The sequence below is a fragment of the Alligator sinensis genome, unplaced genomic scaffold, assembly GCF_000455745.1.
Source record: "Alligator sinensis unplaced genomic scaffold, ASM45574v1 scaffold61_2, whole genome shotgun sequence".
In the NCBI taxonomy this organism is placed as follows: Eukaryota; Metazoa; Chordata; order Crocodylia; family Alligatoridae; genus Alligator; species Alligator sinensis.
This window is the reverse complement of record NW_005842108.1, coordinates 1,042,752-1,062,792: the sequence shown is the minus strand read 5'-3', so window position 1 is coordinate 1,062,792 and position 20,041 is coordinate 1,042,752. Positions and strand designations below refer to the sequence as shown.

The following is a 20,041-nucleotide window of genomic DNA, read 5'->3' as shown; positions in this document are numbered from 1 at the left end:
TTTAAAAAGGAAGAAAATCCTTTTAAAGATTAAGACCTGTCTATATCTCTCTCTCTCTATATATATATATATTTGCATGTCACTTTCAGCAGTTCTACAAAACTATCAGTAATGCCAATAAGGAATATTATTCAATATACACTTTACAAGACATGCATTAAAAATGGTAATGATTACTTAGATTGCATTATATCACAATACCTTGTTAGCAGGTGATGGGGAATCATCCTCTTGCTGTCTTTTAAGACCCCTCTTTAAAATACTAGTGGATGGAGAAGCCAAGGGAGACCATGTGCAACGGGTCTGCACTCCATTAGGGCTTTCATTAACTTTAACCAAAGCTACAGAATCAAGATTTTTCATCTTCTGTGGAGAATCCATGTTGTCACTTCCTTCTCCACCCTCTTGGTCTGAGGTTACCTTTTCAGGTACTGTAGATGCAACTTCACCCTCACTGATTATTAAACCTTCCTCCTTCATCTCACTATCCTGAGGACTGCTGGTCTTTACAGAAATGTTCTGATTTCCTTCTGTAGTGTTCTGAACATTTTCTGTCTCATTTGTCTTTGTTTCTTCAAACCAGTTACTAATTCTTTCTGCATCAGGTAATTGCTCTGGTTGTGTATTTTCACCTATGTCTTTTTTTTCTGTACATACTGGCTCTTTACTCTCATTCTCCAAAGCAAGGCACCTCTCTTCTTTGGGCTCTTTGGAAACATACTCGGTCAAACACTCTTCACGTCTGTCAGCCTGACTAGCACATTCTCGTGTTTCAGTTACAGAATCATAAAGTTCACTCTTGATATATGGCAAATTTTCAGTATCTCCACCCTTCACTGGACATGCACTTCCTTGCAAATCACTCTCAGATTTTAACCCCCTTTCTGAATCAAAGATACTAGATTCTTTAGTAGGAAGCAATGGTGTGCTTGTTGCACAAGGTCCCACAGAAGAGTTTGCATCAAAATCTGAGCTGTTCGGTAATACTTCTGATGTACTCACAGTTGTTCGCATAGGTGTTTTTTTAGTCTCACTTATTTCATTAATATTGGTATTTTTTAATTCAGTGAATGACTTTTCTTGCTGTTGTGACTTTTCCCCACAGCAATCGCAGCTCCTTGACCTTCTCAATCTCTTGCTTCTTTTGTGCTGGCAGTCAGGTATCTGCAGAGGTTTCTCAGAGGAAAGAGCAGCATCAGAATTATTAGTTCCTGCTTCAAATTTGACCAGATCACTTCCACTACAGTCTTCTACATTTCTTTGCTTATCAAAGGATTTATTTTCCTGCCTTGTTTTCAAAACTGGCTCAGATGTACCTGGGCTTATGAGTGCTTTTGTTAGCATGCTGGTTTCATTTTGCTCCACATCTGTGTTCTGTCCAAGGGAAGTTTTTGCTAAGTCTGTAATTCCTGTGGTTTCATCCACAGGCAGATCAGGATTTGTTTCATCTTTAATTTTGGTATCAGGCAGGTTCCTAATCTCAGTTACATTTTCTTGTAATGATAACTCCTGATTTTGGCTTTCTGTTTTTCCCTCTTTCACTTTGTTTTCAACAGAATCACTTTTATTTTTCCATTTTCCAGTTTTCTTCTTCTTTGCACTTTCCTCCCTTGTCTCAGAGCTATCAGATTCAGAATTTTCTATGCTGGAAAGTAAACCTTGTGATGCTCTTCTTGTCTGATATCGTGGGCGACTCCTTTTCTGACCCATTATATCCGACCCAGAATCTTGATGATCCATTTCAGACTTCAAATTATCTTCCACTTTCCTGATGCTCTTGTTCATTTCTTCAAGACCTGCTGATGTGCATGACTCCTTTGATCCAACATCATCTTCAGCAGTCTTCTCATTTAAGTTATTCTCTTTTTTATTTACTTTTATTTGTGCATCTACACTTTTCTCAGAAATTAATTTCTGCTTTTGAGAGGAGTCCTCTTTAACTTGCGACACCTTCTTTTGGACAGACTTTTCATCTTCTTTACGTTTGTTTTTTTGGTGGCTGTTTTCTTTGTCTTGATTTCCTGCTGTAGCTTCTGCAATTTCTGATCGTCTTCTTAAAGAACGCCTTAATGCTTTCTGATTAGCTGCCACATGTGGAATCTGATTGTCATCTTTATTTACTAAGTCAGTTGATACAGCAACCTCGGGAGGTGTATTTTCTTTACAATCCAGATTTGATCCCTTACTTTTTCCTACCTCCTCACCACCATCCACAAATAGCTTATTCTCTATTGCTATACTCTCTATCACTGTGGAATTGGGAGTGTGTGACTGTGTATCTGGAATACATTCCATCTCTTCCACCTGAGTAGATAGCTCAGATTTATTTTCCGTGTGGAGAGCAACCGCCAACTCTTGTATACCACTCTCCTCTTCTGATCTTGTTAACAATTTAGATTGCCTATTGTCACTGAGCTCAGTTTTATTTTGCCTGTGACTTAGTTTTTTTGTTGCAGTAACTGTTCCTTCAGTTTCTGGTTCTAAAGTACTTCTATCCTCCTCCTCCTCAGGTTCTTCTGCTTTGGTGGGAGTCTTTGGTATATCTATGGTTTCCTGTTTATCTGGCGTATCAATAATTCCAGATGCTCCTGACAGCCTATTTAATGCAGAAGGACTAAAAGGTCTGTTTTCTGAACTATCAAATTTTTCCAAGGTAATGAAAGATTGCCTTCTCCTTGCAGGTTGTGGTGTTCCAGAAATTATGTCACTAGAAGATGAACTGTTGCTGCTGTTTGACACATTTTCATCTCCTACTGAAGGCTCTTTTGAAACTATTTCACTTGTACATTTTTTTGAATCATCTTCTGCTGAAAGCTCTTTCAAGACTGCATCAGTTGTACCTTTTTCAAAATCCTCCTCACATTTTGAATCTGAGTTCTCTTTCACTTGGGTAATGGATTTGTTTACAGTATTCACAAAGGCAGCTCTCTCAACAGCACTGCTTAACTGGCCATTCTCTGCAGGTGTGTGCGTTTCACTATTGTATACATCACTTTTCATATTTTCATCCTGAATGAAAACAATTTATATTAAAATTAAGTACTAAGGCTTTGTAATACAAAAACTGCAATTTCATTGAGATTTAAAATACACTACACTTTCTAGTTATTTGTAACGATTTTCAAATTACGCACCCACCCAAAACGTTAGGATTTATCTTTTTTCCTGTCACCATTTTAAAACTTTATGAAAGCTTAGGAAAACAACCTTATTAACTTTCAAATGCAAGTTGATAAAAGAGTTCAAATAATTTCATTTTTCCAACTATTTTAGTTGGTCTAATAAATGATAAATCGGATTTACCCATAGAACCTTGTCTGCCCATGTCCTTAAATGAACATGAACACCCACAAATCATTCAAACACTTTTTCTTTGTACTCAATGAAAATATTTATTCAAAAGATTTCTGCAGTTATTTTCCATCTCTCTACATGACCGGTAGCTCTTGCTGTCTAAATATAAAGAATATTTAATATAACGTTCCTGGGATTTTGATTGCATTCGCATTTTTCTTAAGATAGAAAATGCTGACTGTAGCAAGGAATTGACTCAGGGAACAGGAAAGGAAGTGCACACAATCTGACTGCATGCCAAATCAATTTTCATATCCTGAATTCTACTTCCATTTAACACCTCCATTTTTAATTGTGTGCTTTATCCAACCTGTACAACTTCAACGCGCGCGTGCGTGCGTGTGTATTTTGGTATATTTGTCTACAGAAGCCTAAAAGTGTTCAGAAAGAGTCCTCTCTTTTAATAGATTAGCTACACTAAAAGTGAGTGTGGGTTTGTTTACACCACCTTCCTGGCATTCTTGGAAAGTGCTGTTCTTCAGCATGTCTCCTCAACCCAGAAAGGGGACAGGAGAGGAAGGGAACAAAGAATGGTGTGGCTTCGCTGCCTCCTTTTTGGATTTTGCACATTTGGGACATGTGCGAAATTGGCCATATTCGATGCTGATTCGGAGAATCAGTGATACAGCCAGACAGAGCTTTAAACATTTTTTCTACGTACTTCGAGGTACCAGGTGCGGCTCGTGAACGCTGCAATGGTGGAGCAGGAGTGTCCCACAGGAGCATAGGGGGCTTGGAAGTACTTCTGGTCCCCCGCAATCCCCCAGCTCAATGATCAGCTGCAGGGGGACCCCAGGTGCCCCCCAGACCCAGGAGGCACCAGTTACGGAGCTGGGGGGCAGGTCCCTCACACGCTTCCCAGCGAACCTGGAAGTGAACTGGAAGTGCTTCTGGTCCACTTCCAGGTCCGCTGGGGAGCACGCGGGGGACCCTGCCACGCTCCCATAGGGCGCTTAATCCGCCCCAGCATCTCAGTGTTCACGAGCCACCTGGTACCTTGAGGTATGTAGAAAAAAAATATTTAAAGCTGTGTTCATGTCCGAATCATCAAATCTCTCCGAATCGGAACCCTCCAAATCAATTCAATTCGGAGAGATTTAAAGGGTATCCTGATTTGATTTGAATTCGGAGATTCAGCTGCTGAATCAAATCAGCGACTGAAGCTTCACACAGCCCTAGCACGTATGAAGCAGAAGCGGGTGGGCAGGGCAGCCTTAACAGCAGCCTTCCCCAGAAGCATGGGGGAAGTAGCGTAGTCAGTGGAAATAGCTAAGTTATAAAACCGACCATTTAAAAGGCTGCATATTTCCCTAGATTTCTTTATAACCTGATAATGCTTAAGATGTAAACTGAATTCAATTCAGAGATAGTAGTCTGTGCTACAAGGTCTAAAATTAGTAACATGTTTCTACATACCTCCAAACTTTGCATGGTGGCAGCTAATTTAAGACACTGAGGAAAGTCAATAAAAATTCAAATTAAATTATGCTGAAAGACTGAACAGCAGCAAAAGTTCTCAAAACTCTGATGTAAAAAAGTAACTGTTCTTTAATTTTTAATTTTAAATCCACAAAAAGACATTCTCAGTTACTCCAAGAGAATTTCTTGAGTCGAGGAGCTTGGAGATAAAATTTTAAATTTGAGAAATGAAACTTATGTAATAGAACCGCAATTGTGTTAACCTATTACACACAGTAAACACACCTGAAGCTTCTTTTCATTTTCTTCTTTTGGAATGTCTATTAATGGAGTCTTCCCCCTAAAAGAGAAAGTGTCATCAAAATGAGAACTACTGTAATAAGAATGTTAAACTATTATCAGAATTTCATCTGGCACCTTATACTTACAAAGAATCTTCTTGGCTCTGACTGTATTGAGAAAATAAGGTAGTATCTTGGGATGCATCCAGATTATTGTACATGGCAGGAATGTCAATTCTGGAATAAACAAAAGGTAGGTTTGGCTTTGGGTTTATAAGGTCTAACGAGATAGATGGTAAGTGCCAACACAGATGATTTCAACTAAAAAAAATCTGTAAATGGACTGAATTATCAAATCTTCAAAAGAACCATTTATTTTTCAAACACTCAATATAGCGGTTTTAAAATGGGAGAAGAACATCAGCAGGGACAATAGCACAGCAAATATAAAAAAGGTGAATCACCTTTAACTTTGCTGAAGGTGCTCTTTTGAAGCCCTGCTGCACAAAGCTTTCAGATATACTGAATCAACCCAACCCTCGGTACCCCTCAGTCCTTGCGCAGAAGCAGGCCTTCCAATGGACAGGAGATAGGACTAGTTGAAAACTATGATGTATTCTTTTCTTGATGAAAATGAAGGAGGTTTTGTGCATAGATCAAGTAGCAGATAAGTATTTTTAATTTAAACTGTTTTGGCTAAGGCACTTGTCCAGCAAAAAGGTTTCTAAGTTCAGAGCCTGGTATTTTCTAAGTAAACTAAAAGCTCATCTCTGGAACATTCAGTTTTAGCTCCCAAGAGCACATGGGAGGGGACAGTATAGTTATTTTTGTAGTACAACCTCTTTAAAGTGTGTTTTAGCAATTAGTGTTCACATGAAGCAACTGCTGTTTACACACAGGTATAAACACATTGCCAAATAAGTCACCTCTAGTTATCTTACTGTGTTAAGCTAAAGTAGTAAATAAGAATTACAGGGTGAAATTTTACAATTTTCATTATGGGAATAGATTGTAATACTTGGTACTCCTGGGTTTACACGTAATGCATTACAGTTTAAGTCATAATTAGTCTGGTTCTTCTACATATCGAGTTTTATAGACTATTGTTATATGCTAGAAAACTTTCAGTTTAACACTGAATTTTGTATAAAGTAGCACAGGATGCTCCATTCATATGAGATGCAAAAAATTAACAAACAAATTTAAGGTGACAATACCCAATTTATAAACATAACAGACCTTTCAAACAGTACCAATTACAAACCTCTTTGTCTTAAGTACTTCTTTTTGGTGTTCTGTCAATATCCTCTCTTTTGTTTCTGGAGGAATGAACACAAAATCAGCAGATTTCTCTTCCTCCAAGAGTATATCACTTTTAGGCTTTGAAGATGAAAATTCTAGTTTCAACTATGGAGAGGAAAAAAATTGGATTAAAAACTAAGACAAAAGGAATTCCTCATTGCTAATGAGTTTCTTTATTTCAGGTATACCATTCCAAATAGAACAATTACTTGTCCTGGTTTTTGACATGCTGTTTTCTCAGAGATCACACTTAAGATCTTATAATGCCTATCAATCAAGCAAGGGTAGCTATTTCTTAAAAGCAGTGCTTGAGGAAATAAGAACCTAGGAATATTATTAATATATAACTATTATTATTTAATTGATATATTGAAATAGATATTAATATAGATGGTATATAACCATCTCTCACCTGCCTTGCAGGAACTGGGGCTGAATCTTGGCTGTTGTCTTTTGTGCCCCTATACACATGCATGAGGCAGCACAGAAAGCATACTGAGGCTTGAGAGACTGCTTTTCAAAAAATCATAATTCCAAGTTTCAGATGCAACTACACTACAATTCATGTCAAGAAACTTGGTACATAGCCACAATTCATAAACAAAACAAGCAACTGATGTTTAGCAACATCCTGATGCTGCTTTTCCATGACACATGCAACCAGCCTTCCTTAAGGTATACAACTGATTCTAAGTGAGAGAATTTGCACATACCAGAAAATCTGTATGGGAAGCCTACTTGTAAGCTCTATAGATAGGCTGGCTTGCTTCATAGAGGTGCAGGGAATACAAACATACTCAGGTAACCCAATACAACATACTGGCTCCAATAAAAAAATCTGACTACCAAAGTACTAGTCTCTCTAGGATAAAGAGAACAATTTCAATACATCTACCTGTATGGGATGTTACCTTTGCTGGTGTGACATGAACATTAGTAATCTTGTCTTTTTGTTCACTGGCCTGGGACAGCAAGGAATCCCTTTTTCCACCCAATTTTACTTCTATTCCGCTTATCTTTGCATCCCACTGGGAATTTTCTGTCTATTTAAAGATAAAATTTCTAGTTAGTATATGAGGATGAAGTATCAACCAAAGAACCTGAAATTTCTAAGATTATCTTAAGATTCAAATTCAGACAACTTTGAAAAAATGCAGCATATCTGTGAATATACTCATAAACAACAGGCCAGTAAAGGGACTTAATTAAATCAGGGTTATCGATTGATAAATGCCCGCTCAGCCTTTGTTCTCTGTTTATTTAGAAAATAACTGCTCAAAATAGGAAGAAAACTCATTTCATATACTCATCTCACAGTGTAATTCCAGAGGATTTTGTTACCATCTCTAGAACAATTGCTAGATTATACAGAATCCACCCATAAGAATGAAAATACGATACTTACCATATCAGAAAATGGACCACTAGATTCTTCCACTATCTCAACACTTTCAAAACCAGGTAATAAGAGTAGAATTTTCTGCTTGGCTTGGCTCAAGATAGATCTGTTTAATAAAACAACGAGACTTAGAGAAAGTCTTGTTTTTCTATAACTATATTAAATACACTAGCAGTCACTGCAACAATAGTTATATTAAGTAAAATATTTCTATTTTTGTAGCAAAATAAAACACAATAAATGGGAAGGGGGGGGAAATAAAGCATCTTACTTTAATTCTTCAGGGTATGTTAACGCTGTAGCTTTAGCAAATGTTGCATTCCAGAACTGAGCACTTTGGTTGCGTATCTGTTTACTCTTATGAAGAAACACGATGTGCAGCAATGGAGAAAGCTGCTCTAAAAGTTGACTGTCATAAGGCCCAGTATAGTGGGACTGTAAACACAGGATGATCTCTGCCAACAGCTTTTCTAACTGGAGAATAAGGAGGAATAAAAGTATAAGTAATTTTTGAATCAAATACTCTCTAACAATAGGTATTTTAAATAGAGCAAGGGTCAGGATATGTATAGTGACATAGTGAGCTAGACTGGATTGTTTCAGAGAAACAGTAAGATGTCCCAAGTATATTTAGAGAGGCTTAATACTGAATTCCTACTTCTCTTCCCCACCCCCCCAGCTAGTTTTCAGTTATAGTTCAGAGACATTTATTTCTTTTTTTAAAGAAAGAGTATAATTCATTATACTATAAAACAGACTGCAAGTAACCTAGGTTTAAATGTCACATAGACTTGATCTTCTCCAGTAAGTTTACCTTGTGGCTGAAACCACTGTAGCCTTTGGGTACATCAGTAAGCCTGTAAAAGGAAGAAAAAACCCCCAGCATAGATTAATTTTTAGCCCTGTTCACCTTCCAAAAGTAACCTAACAAGTTTACTACTTAATATTAGAGGAAATGAAATAATCCACCCCTCTAAACTCACAAGCTAAACCTACCAAAAGTTGTGCATCATTTTAAGAAACTAACCCTTCATGAGTTTTTGAACTTCCAGACTAAATGTTTTTTCAAAGAAATGCTTCTCTACAACCCTTATGATGTCCATTTGCCGACTAATGAGAGTGAGAATTAAAAATTAGTAGCAATTAACACAGACCTAATATACATGTTTCTCATAGACTAAGATCTCTGTATTATTCTGCTCCTCTTGGCCTGATACTATACCACCTCTGAAAATGAACTTCTCTAACTAATATTTTTTCAAAGATTGCTGCAGCACCACCTGAACCAAATTTAATACTTTATCCAAAGAGTTATCTGTACTGCATTGCATGGCAAATCAGCAGTTTAGCAGTTTGGGACCACAGATCCTCTTAAATTACCTTAGGTGACAAACTCCTTTTGACAAAACACTAAAATGCATTGCAATGCACAAATCTTTCGAAATGTTTACACAATTTTTCATAGTTTAAATACACTGGGTTTTTAAGTTTGTAACAAAACTATTTTTTAAAATTTGTGTGACAAAAACCACACATTTTTTGTCAATTAATGAGAACAGTATCATCTGTAAGTACTGGTTCCATCTTAAGGTTTTCTTCCGAAGCCAAACACAAATAGCCTAGTGTAGAAGCAAACTTGTAAAGCTTTTCAAGGTCTGGTGCTCCAACCAATTGTATCTCTTTGAATTGAACATTCTTAGCAGCACTTAAGTGCATGAAATATAAGTTTAAGACTTTTGGTATAACTTGTTTTTTCTTTGGATATTCCTTATATAATTTTAACACAGATTAAAGAAATTCCAGTAAGAATATACTGTAGAGAAAGTCAGAAGTTACAAAGCCAGATTTGCTCAATACTAGAAAAGAAGGGGCTGAGGTATCCTTCTCGTAATGTTACTGTTGAAATAATGCTGTTGCTGTGATGGTCTAGGATATACATGCAAGCAGCAAGAATTTTTCTGGGTGGCATCTTTTATTGGACCAACTGCATGGCTGGGTAGACACATATAAGCTTTTGGCTATCACCCCAAAAAACAATACTGTGATACCCAAAAGTTTGTCTCCATCTGTGTCAACCATGCAGTTGGTCCAGTAAAAGATATCACCCACAGGAATTCTTACCTCTTACATGAATTTTTATTTTCCTTAATATTATTTTATGCAGACCATTTATAGCTTGTATCTTGGAGTACGGTAACATTAAAGACAGTCACAATAAACAAAAGTTACAAGAGTGAATTTTTCAACCTATTTAGATTACTGTATTTTAGTCAGGGATGTCAAGCATACATCTCACAGGCCAGATTTGGTCTGTACAGCTGCTCTAAGTCAGCCCACCAGACTATCCGTGGGCCCCTGGAAGTTGGGGACGTGGATGAGGTGCGGCCTACAGAATCGGATGCTCAGGTCCTGTTGGATATGGCAAATGGGGACAGAAGGGTGAGTGAGGGCTGACATAGCCCCGCTGCCCTACAGCTACTTTAACTATTGTCACTGCCATGGTCTTACCTCCATGGCTATTGGTCCCCGCCACATACAACATCAGGAAATATAGTATCAGCAGCTCTGGCATGGGGCACATGGCAGGGGCTGGATTCGCAGCTGTCTGCCCTAGGATGCCGCTGGAGCTTCAGTAGCCACTTCCTTTTGCCCTGGGTTGGATCAGGCCCAGGGCAGAAAGCGAATCTGACGTACTTGATTTACGTGATAAAGCAGTATGAAATAAGGATCTTCACCCCATACTCAATTTGGAGGGATACTATGATTGCATAAACACCAGAACTTGAGAAGTTTACATACTAAGCTATTTATATTTGTTTTTTTTCTGAAGACAGCCTTAAAATGGAACTACTGCAACTCCAGTTTTGGAATCAAAAGTCTTCATCATGGTCACATCTCCACTGCAGAGAAAAGTAGAGCAAAAAGACCTAAACTAGCTTAGGTACCAAAAAGCAAAGTTCAGTAAAACTGTGCTCTAGAAGCGGCAGGGTCTACACTGAACTCTGTGCAGTCTCAGCATCACAGATGAATCTTAGTATTATTCAATTGTTGTTCCAACTGTTCACGCAGTCTCACTCCAAAGGAAGAGTGCAGCACAGTACTTAAGAGGGCAGTAACGAAGCAGGTTACTAAACAAACAATGAAGGCTTAACAGTGTATACATTACCTGGCCTGATGAAACTTCTATTTACCTGCTCCTATCCTAAACTGCAGTAAATTTACCCCCAAATTAAATAAGTTATTACAGTTTAGCTCCCTTTTTTTGTAAGATAGAGAAGACCAATGAAATATTTACCATGAATTCAGGTGAACAGTAAATCTCGTTCCCTTTAAGACAGTGAAAAGATCCCCTCTCCTGCCCCAAGAAGGATTTAATCTGTTCTGGGACACTTAAAAGTGATTCACAGACTCCAAATATTACATGTTACAGTCTACTGAGAAAGTTTCACCAATATGCAGCAATATTAAAGCATGTATTGTATCTAGAAGTCTTTTCATAGTCCCTGAAATACTTACTTTGTTTTTTCATAAAATACTGCCAGTGGTTTTGACAGAGTTGCAAACATAGTTCTGATCACTGATGGCAAAGAAACATGGCTGATAACGTTGTGAAGAACAGCAATAATTGAACTGCCAACAGAGATTAATGATTCTGAGTTGATCTCTTTGGAACTGAGCACATGGAAAGAGTTTACCAACATCACTAGAAGTTTAAATAAGGAAGCAAGCTTTCCAAGTGGCTCCCTTTTCTTCTTAGACCAATCTGTTGGTGTCTGTGGAGCTAAGAGAAAAAATTTCCTGTTAGAAAATAGGTGACCTTACATTTTCCATTTTTTTTATATTGTCATGTTAATATACATTTTAACTTACAATATTAACATACAATAACTTAGGACCTTTTTCTCCCCAAGAAAAGAGTCAACAGCACATTTTTATTTCTAAAGTAACTCATCATCATCTTAAGAGTTCAGACAATCTAATAAACCAACAAAAAGAAAAAAAATAAATTTCATAGTAACTATACTAGATCTATCCCAAAATGCTATTCATGCATTCTTGCCTGTAGTCAGGAACTCCCACACTTACTGCAAATTGTTTACATTTACTTGTACTTAATTGGAATCTAGCTTTATACTCTTTACAATTATGTGTATTTCATTTCTTGAGTAGTTCCAAATAGTTGGTTACAATAAGGCACTAAGCATGTGTTTAATTTTAGCAAGAATAGTAGGGGTTATAGTACCAAAAAATAATTTCAATTATAAGCTCCATCCTTAAAATTATCCTTTAGAATATTTACTCCGACTCAAAGGGTTGCAAGCAGGACTAGGAAGCTGAACAACTAATATATGTTTGTCTGACACATTCTGCACTGACATCAATAATGCCAATACAATTCCACTACCACAGGATTCAGGATCAGTAAAAAAAGGCAAAGCAATTATAGTAATTATTTCATTTTTTTCAGGAACAAGACTGATCAATGTTATATCAAGTATCTACATGTACAGTAACCTTTTTCAGTTAAATAGCTTAATGCATAAAATTTAGGCAGATGATATGTTACAAATTTAGATGCTGAAACCTGCAAACTAATGATTACATATTTTTTAGGTTGTCTTTCACTAAAAAGAAAGAAGCATCTGAAATGCGGGAATTTTTAAACTACTAGCAAAATAAAAGCCTTAGATTAAGAAGCATCATTTAAAAAAAAATATACTGAACTCTCAATGACATCAAACTAAAACAATACTTACAGATTCCATAATCCACTGAACAGGAAAAAATAGCTACCGACATGATTTTATATTGTTTTTCTTACTTGCTGAGCATGTAGAAAAATTTTATTAAGCTAAGGAGGAGCTACTCAATAGTTATGAAAAAAAAAAATCAGACAGAAAAGCCTAAACATATATACTTTTAGTCACTCAAAAAAAAAATCTTAGCCTTAGCCTCTGTTTTTGAAAATATACCTAAAACAGACTTTGAATTGTATGGTATTCAGATTTAAATTTGAACCATTTCAATTTTCAACTAATCTTTTGAAAAAAAGAACCACCCCAATATTGGAAAGTTTTTTCTTACATCTGTTTTTCGGCTGATATTTAGTACCATATGGTGCAAAATTGATGCAGTCCACCATAACTGATATGATGTGCGTGAGGCCATCCACCATTGAGAAACTCTAAAAAGGGCAAGGAAGAAAAAAAAAAAGCAAAAGTTAGCAGCAAAACCAAAAAATTCAGTCACTGGAATAGAAGCAGGGCAAAATATGAGAAGCCTACTAGCAACTATGGGCAGAAATTTAGATGCAAACTTATCATGAAATAATATTGGTTTGTGTCAAACAATAAAAGAATGTAAAAACACAAAGAGCCATACTGGGTCAGACCAAGGTCCATCTAGCCCAGTATCCTGTTTCTAACAGTGACAAAGGTGGATATTTTAGAGCAGGGGTTGGCAACCCCCTGGCATGTGTGCCAGAGCATGACATGTGAAGCCATTTTGCTTGGCATGACACAGCCCACAGCCAGAGCCAGGGCTGCTTGCAGCAGGTGGTGGAGAGGCTGCCAGCCCTGTTGCGAGGCTGCAACCAGTGCACCGGGGTCCAGCACCAGTTCCATGGCAGTGGATGCACACGTGCATCAACATGCATGGTGGGGAAGGGGCCTGGGGCAGCACAGCTCCACCCTCTTCCCCTCCATGTGCCCAGAAGTGCTCTCCTGCCACAGAACCAGGCTGGTGCAACTCTTCGCAGCCTGCCTGCCACCTGCTGCAAGTAGCCTGGGCTCTGTGGCAGCGGTGGCTGTACACTCACCCTGGGTACATGGCAGGGAAGGGGCTGGAGGCAGCACACCCTTCCTACCATGCTCCTTGAGGCACGTGTGCAGCTGCTGCCACTGAGCCAGGTTGGGGCTCCAGACCCCCATGCAGGCTTGTGGCAGCCCTGGCTGCTTGCAGCAGGCATTTTGCACAACCTAGCTCTGCTCCCCTGCCCTTTCTTTGCAGTGGGGGTTATGTGCACACTGCATGGCCTTCTCTTGGCAGGAGTTGGGGGGCAGGTGCCCTGCACTCCCTGCCATGCAGTGCCCATACCTGGCAGCCAGCAGCAGCTCTCCCTTGTCCTTTCCTCCCTCTCTCCTGGTATGGCAAATACTCCATACCCCTGATTATTGTAGTTGCCCTTCTCTGTACCTTTTCTAATTCTACTACATCTTTTTGAAATGAGGAGACCAGAACTGCACACAAGATTCAGGATGTGGGTTCACCATGAATTTGTATAATGGCATGAGGCTGTTTTCCATTTCGTTTTCATAAGTTTACACAAGCTGAAAATGTAGCCAAAAATATCATGAGGATAACAGCAAGATCTTCAATAATAAAAGTAAATTCAGGACAGATGATTAATCCATACCTAATAAAAAGCTTAATTTTTAAGAAGTGCACTGAGTGATTACTTTTAACCTATACTTGCTCTAAAACAAGAATATGGCTTTGTTTAAAGTAAATTACTACCCCTGTGGAAAAAGAGCAACTGCCAGTCTGATTGCAAACATGAAAAAATTAAACAGTCCAGTTGTTAGTTTGACTGATTATGTGAGAAATGTTTGCTTAAATCTTTCAGTCCATAATTATGGAAAACGTGTGTCTGTGTCTCTTAAATCCTAATTTTTCAATGAAAAAGTTTACGTGTTCTTCACTTGATTTGTGTAAGTTCCGAAACAAAATAACTTGGGCTATAAAAATAATGCATTTAAATTAAATATCTAATCTGTTCATATATACCTCTTCATACATACACACACGAACAAACTTCCTCTTGTACTTGTGTATGTACACACACACACTATTTACAGTTTAAAATTTATCTAAAGTAGAATAAAGTAACATACTAGGACTGAAACATCCCCTGCTGGTAATTCAACCCTCTGGTACATACTGTATTTACAGCACAATTAACATGTCAGTAGCATCAAAATAGCTACATGCCACACATTCATTACATTTGCAGCACTATAAAATGGCAAACCAGCCACAAAGATATTACTCAAAAAATGTGTAGCTGGTTTATATGGCACCATAAATTGAATGCATGTTGCCAGACAGGATAAAGATATTTTTCTGTGTTTTTCAGACAGTACAAGATGGATTTTTTTACATATATAAATGTAATATTATGCTTTATACTCACATTTATATCTTTATGTTCTAGTCCAGCTATTATTTTGGCAGAAAGTTCTTCACAGCACAAGTTTTCTTCTGCTGTTGCCACTAAGGATGCACAGCGGGCAAATACTCTATATAAGTCTGACCAGGTACGCAACAGAGACTTCATAGTGGGCTTTAATAACCAAAGGAGAAAGTTGTAAATATATAACTAAACATAAATAGATTACATTTCCCCCTAATTTCTGCATTGTAGATATAAGGATGAGCCAACTACAAGATTTTCTTTTTTTTGGTACTAGTGAGAGGTCCAAGTCTTAGTGGACCTATTAACTCACTTTTCATTCTGTCTTCTGATGTTTCTCTATTTGTAGTAGAATCCTACACTTCTCTAATATTTTTTTCAAACACAAACATGAACAAGATCTGCCTATTAACAAAAGTGCATTGCCTTAAGATCTAGGTTTTAGTGTATAAATGAAAAACCTTATTTTGCCCTGTCACCTTTAGACTACTGTATACTAGTCCACAACTAATTTCAGACCACTGTGTTTCAATCTTCATATCAGTACCGAGTTTAATTTACTTTTTAAACTGTATACATATAAATGTAAGGTACTCTTTTCAATGACTTTCAGGCAAGTGGAAAAATAATTATTTTATTGGCACTTAGACTCCCCCTCTACATATACGGGTGAAGGCACAATGGACTCTAATGTGCAATGCACATAACTGCACCGCTTGCCATGTCACATGTGCATGGCAGGAGGTGCAACTGTGGGATCGTGTGTTAGATCCCATCATGCCTTACTGAAGGTGCAAGAGCTCCCCTTGTACCAGCAAAAAGCAAGTACCCACAGCTGGGATCCCCCTCAGCTTAGGGGATGCCCCACACACCCCTGGGGCTGGGGGAGTGTGGCAGCTGTAAACCCCAGGATTCAGGCCTGGGGGTTTCATGCTGAGCATGGTGCACCCCTACAGCTGGGAGCCCTGTCAGCTGATGGGGCTCCCAGTCGCAGGACAGACCCTGCTACATGTGCATATTAAAGCTTGATAGCAACAAGTTAGTACACACTTTCAAGGTCTAACTGTTGCTGGTAAGAGCTCTTTATCGTGTGATAAGCACTTTGCACAGTACCTGATCTCAAGGCAATTGCACAATTAACTAGTTAATTACACGATACCTGTCACATGTAGAGAGAGCCTTAAAAACTGATTTATAAAAACTGTATGTAAAATAATAAGTATACAGGAATGAACTCAGATATGGAACCAACCTACTTTCCATACAATAAGATTCTGTGTACCAGCCTTCTAAATGAGAAAGGAACAGTATGTAACAACTATTTACTCCTAATAAGAAAAAAGTGCTGTTTTATACAAAGAAGATATGCATTCGTTTCTTACCTGGGGAAATTCCTGAACAGGGAATATATGACTTATAGGTAGCAATAATGCATTATAAACAGCATTAAAGTTGTGTTCCAGTGCGTCACCCTGATTTACTTCATTACTCTAAAATAAACCACAAAATATTTATTTGATAAATAACTTGCAAAGATTAGCAGCTGCTCAATTATTTATTTTTCCTTAAGAAAACTTTTGAAAAAAATTAAAAGAAAGAAATATGATTAAACAACCATTTTTAAAAGTCATGTCTTCAATATTTAACTCATAGCTTAGTTTTTGTACACCTTTGATATTCCTTTGCTAATTCAGTTTAGAATTTAAGGCTGATTATCACTTTATTAAAAGCACAACAAAAATTGTTCTATTTTTAGTGTCCACAAGAAAGGCTAAGTAAACATTTAAAACTATTACTTTAACTTTTCAACTTGTTTTAATACCTGAATAATATTGGCATTAATGGTAACTGAAGTGAAAATTTTCAAAATGCATTAGAAAGCACTCAGATTTTTAATCCTAGAAGAAATTATGATTATTCAGTTGGACCTCCTGAAGAACACAGGCAATAATTCCTGCACCAAGCTCATAACTTTTGGGTCAACTAGAAAGAAATGATTCACATCAGTAACTGAAGGTTTTTGAACTATATCCTTATGTCTGTTCTCCTTAGGAATGTGCATGCAGTTTGAGCCTTTGATCAAACTTTTTGCCTTGGCACCATTGTGCTGCCCCTTCACATGTTTTGAAGGGATAAAGGTTTCCATGAGCTGCCCAACCCTCAACTTCCTCTCAACTGCAGTCTTATACTTCATGAAATTCTTAGGAAAAGGAGAAAAAAGCAGGAGATACAAAGGTGCTTGTGGACAACAATGTAAAGCGCTCCAGTTCGTGGTAGCTTTTATTTCCTCTCATGAGTTACTGTGCATGCTCACATTCTCACTGTAGACAATTCCAAAGCTCCATCCACATACCTGAAAGGTATGTCTTGGGTGCCACCTACTAAAGCAAAACATGACTGAAGCACTGCCTTGCCAACCATGGTATCTGCACTGGATACTTCCACATGTTCATATAATACTCAGTAAAGGCATGTATCAAGCTTCAGGGTGCTGCCCTGCAGACGTCACTTAGAGCAAAGCTGCCACCAACTGTCTTGGCACAGTTTCACTCAACCCAATATGCAGTGCAATGGTCTCTGGGTTGGTATTGCTGTACCTTTACATTTCTCAATTTGTGAAAAAAACATTTGGAAAGGTTTGATCCTATGCAGACAGTTGACCAATGATTTTTCATAGATTGTCAGGCTGGAAGGGACCTCAGAATATCATTGGGTCCAGCCCCCTGCACCAAGCAGGAAAGACAACTGGGGTCAGGTGACCCCAGCAAGGTGACTGTCCAGTCTCCTCTTGAAGATTTCCAGGGTAGGCAATTGCACCACCTTGGGAGGGAGCTTATTCCACAGCCTGGACAACCTAGTTGTTAAGTAGTTTTTCCTAATGTTGAGCCTGAACCAGTCTTCCAGGAGTTTGTGATCATTACGCTTAGTTTTCCCCAAGGGTGCCCTGGTGAACAGTTGTTTACCGATGTATGCCTTTGATGTATGCCTCTGATGTAGCGGTAAGCTGCTACCAAGTCCCCTCTCTGCCTACTTTTTTGCAGGCTAAAGAGTTCCACATCCCTCAGTCTTTCCTCACATGGCTTGCCATGCAAGTCTCTGATCATATGGGTGGCTCTTCTCTGGATTCTCTCAAGCTTTACCACATCCTTGTTGAAGTGCGGGGCCCAGAACTGGACACAGTACTCCAGCTGCGATCTCACCAACACTGAGTAAAGCAGGAGGATCACTTCTTTGGTTTTGCTGGAGATGCATCGATTGATGTATGCCAGGGTATTGTTAGCCCTGCTGGCTATAGAGTCACACTGCTGGCTCATGTTCATACTGTGGTCTATTATTACCCCAAGTTCCCTTTCATTTGTATTGGTGGTCAGGTTGACGTTGCCACGCCTGTAGGTGTGCAGGGGGCATTGTTTATCCCCAGGTAGAGCACCTTGCATTTCATGACATTGAATTTCATCTGGTTCTGGTCCACCCAACTTGCCAGCCTGTCTAGGTCCACCTATATCTGCAGCCTATCTTCAAGCACGACCACACTTCCCCAGCTTGGCCAGTGAGCTCTTCACCCTGCACATCCAAATCACTGAAGATGTTGAACAGCACTGGACCAAACACCAACCCCTGCGGGACATCACTGGCCACTTCCCGCCAAGGTGACACAGATCTGTTCATTAGATCTCTCTGGGTCCTACCCCACAGCCAGCTTCCTACCCGCTTAACTGTCTCGCAGTTAAGCCCACAATCCTCCAATTTTCTCATGAGAGCATCACAGGATACCAGATCAAAAGCTTTTTGGAAGTCAAGGTATACAATGTCAACCTCCTCTCTCTTCTCCAAGTGGCGAGTCACCTGATCGTAAAAGGAGATGAGTTTGGTCAGACAAGACCTGCCTGTGACAGAGCCACATTGGCTGTCATTCAGAATCCTACCTTCTGCAAGCCTATCGCACGTAGACTCCTTAATAATTTTTTTCCAGGGTTTTCCCTCGGATAGAAGTTAGGCTAACTGGTCTATAGCTACCCAGGTCCTCCCTCCTCCTCTTCTTGAAGATGGACGCAACATTGGCCCTCTTCCAGTCCTCTGAGACCTCCCTAGAGTGCCACAAGTTTTGGAAGAGATTCACCAGGGGTTCCGCAATTACTTCGGCCAGCTCCGGAGAGAAACAGGCGTTTTCACTCTTTATGGCAGCTCTTCAGGTATTTGAAGACTGCTATTCTGCACCCCACCCCTTAAGCGTCTTTTCCACAAGCTGAACTTGTCTGTTTCCTTCAAACTCTCTTCCTATGACTTTTCTTACAAACACTTTTATCATTTTTGTTATCTGCCTCTGGCTCCTCTCTAAGCTTCCCACATTCTTAAAATGTGGAGCCAAAACTGCACACAATCCTTTAGGTGAGGCCTAACCAGTGCTGTGTAGAGAGACACTATCACCAGAAGTGCCACATGTGGCATGTGGTAGACTGGGGATCAGGTGGTGATAGATATAATGTAGTAGACTAGGCTGCAGATCAGGAAAGAAGCAACAAGAAAAGCAGCTGATCAGGCAACAGAAAAACACTGGAATGGCATTTAGGACAGGCGGGGGGTTTACTCTGTGGCACTCCTGCCAAAAATGGTGGCCCCCAACTATATCACTGGATGGATCTGCCAAGCTGGCTTCCAAGTGTACCTTCACTGAAGTTAAAGACAGGTCAACATATCTGAGCTGTAGCAAAGAGTTCATTATGTCTAGATAAGAGAACTAGATGGAATATAATCAACCCAGCACCAATAAGAAAGCCTGCTTCATTTTGCTACATATGTTTAGTAGAGTTCCTGCTGCTGTAGATGAGGTCTAACTTAAGTGGAATATTCTTGCTCTACCTGCAGGAGCCCTCTGGCATCCAGATTGTAAAGAGCTGAGTCACAAAACAGAGGAAGAATTCTGGGCTCCTTCAGTGACATAAGGAACTAGTGACTATATTAAACACTGATTTTAAACAGTCTACCTTCTCATAAAACCTACACCACTCTGAACAGATGATCCATCATTTACCATCCTGCCAATCTGTATCACTTGCAAATCACCAGCAATGACTATGCTTATTAACTTTAGAG

At 38.9% G+C, this 20,041-nt stretch overlaps 1 protein-coding gene across 1 annotated transcript in view; it reads right to left on the bottom strand.

The window, feature by feature from the left end:
* RIF1 (replication timing regulatory factor 1) overlaps positions 1-20,041 on the bottom strand; it is a 61,751-nt gene that overhangs the window by 10,423 nt on the left and 31,287 nt on the right. Inside the window, exons 18-30 of the mRNA XM_025205188.1 lie at positions 16,330-16,437; positions 14,948-15,097; positions 12,841-12,940; positions 11,272-11,536; positions 8,570-8,612; positions 8,027-8,229; positions 7,762-7,861; positions 7,268-7,399; positions 6,319-6,461; positions 5,202-5,291; positions 5,059-5,113; positions 4,771-4,806; positions 202-3,009 (exon numbers count right to left, since the gene is read on the bottom strand). Of these exons, the coding sequence (XP_025060973.1) occupies positions 202-3,009; positions 4,771-4,806; positions 5,059-5,113; positions 5,202-5,291; positions 6,319-6,461; positions 7,268-7,399; positions 7,762-7,861; positions 8,027-8,229; positions 8,570-8,612; positions 11,272-11,536; positions 12,841-12,940; positions 14,948-15,097; positions 16,330-16,437 (4,233 nt within the window). The remainder of the gene's footprint in view (positions 1-201; positions 3,010-4,770; positions 4,807-5,058; positions 5,114-5,201; positions 5,292-6,318; positions 6,462-7,267; positions 7,400-7,761; positions 7,862-8,026; positions 8,230-8,569; positions 8,613-11,271; positions 11,537-12,840; positions 12,941-14,947; positions 15,098-16,329; positions 16,438-20,041) is intronic.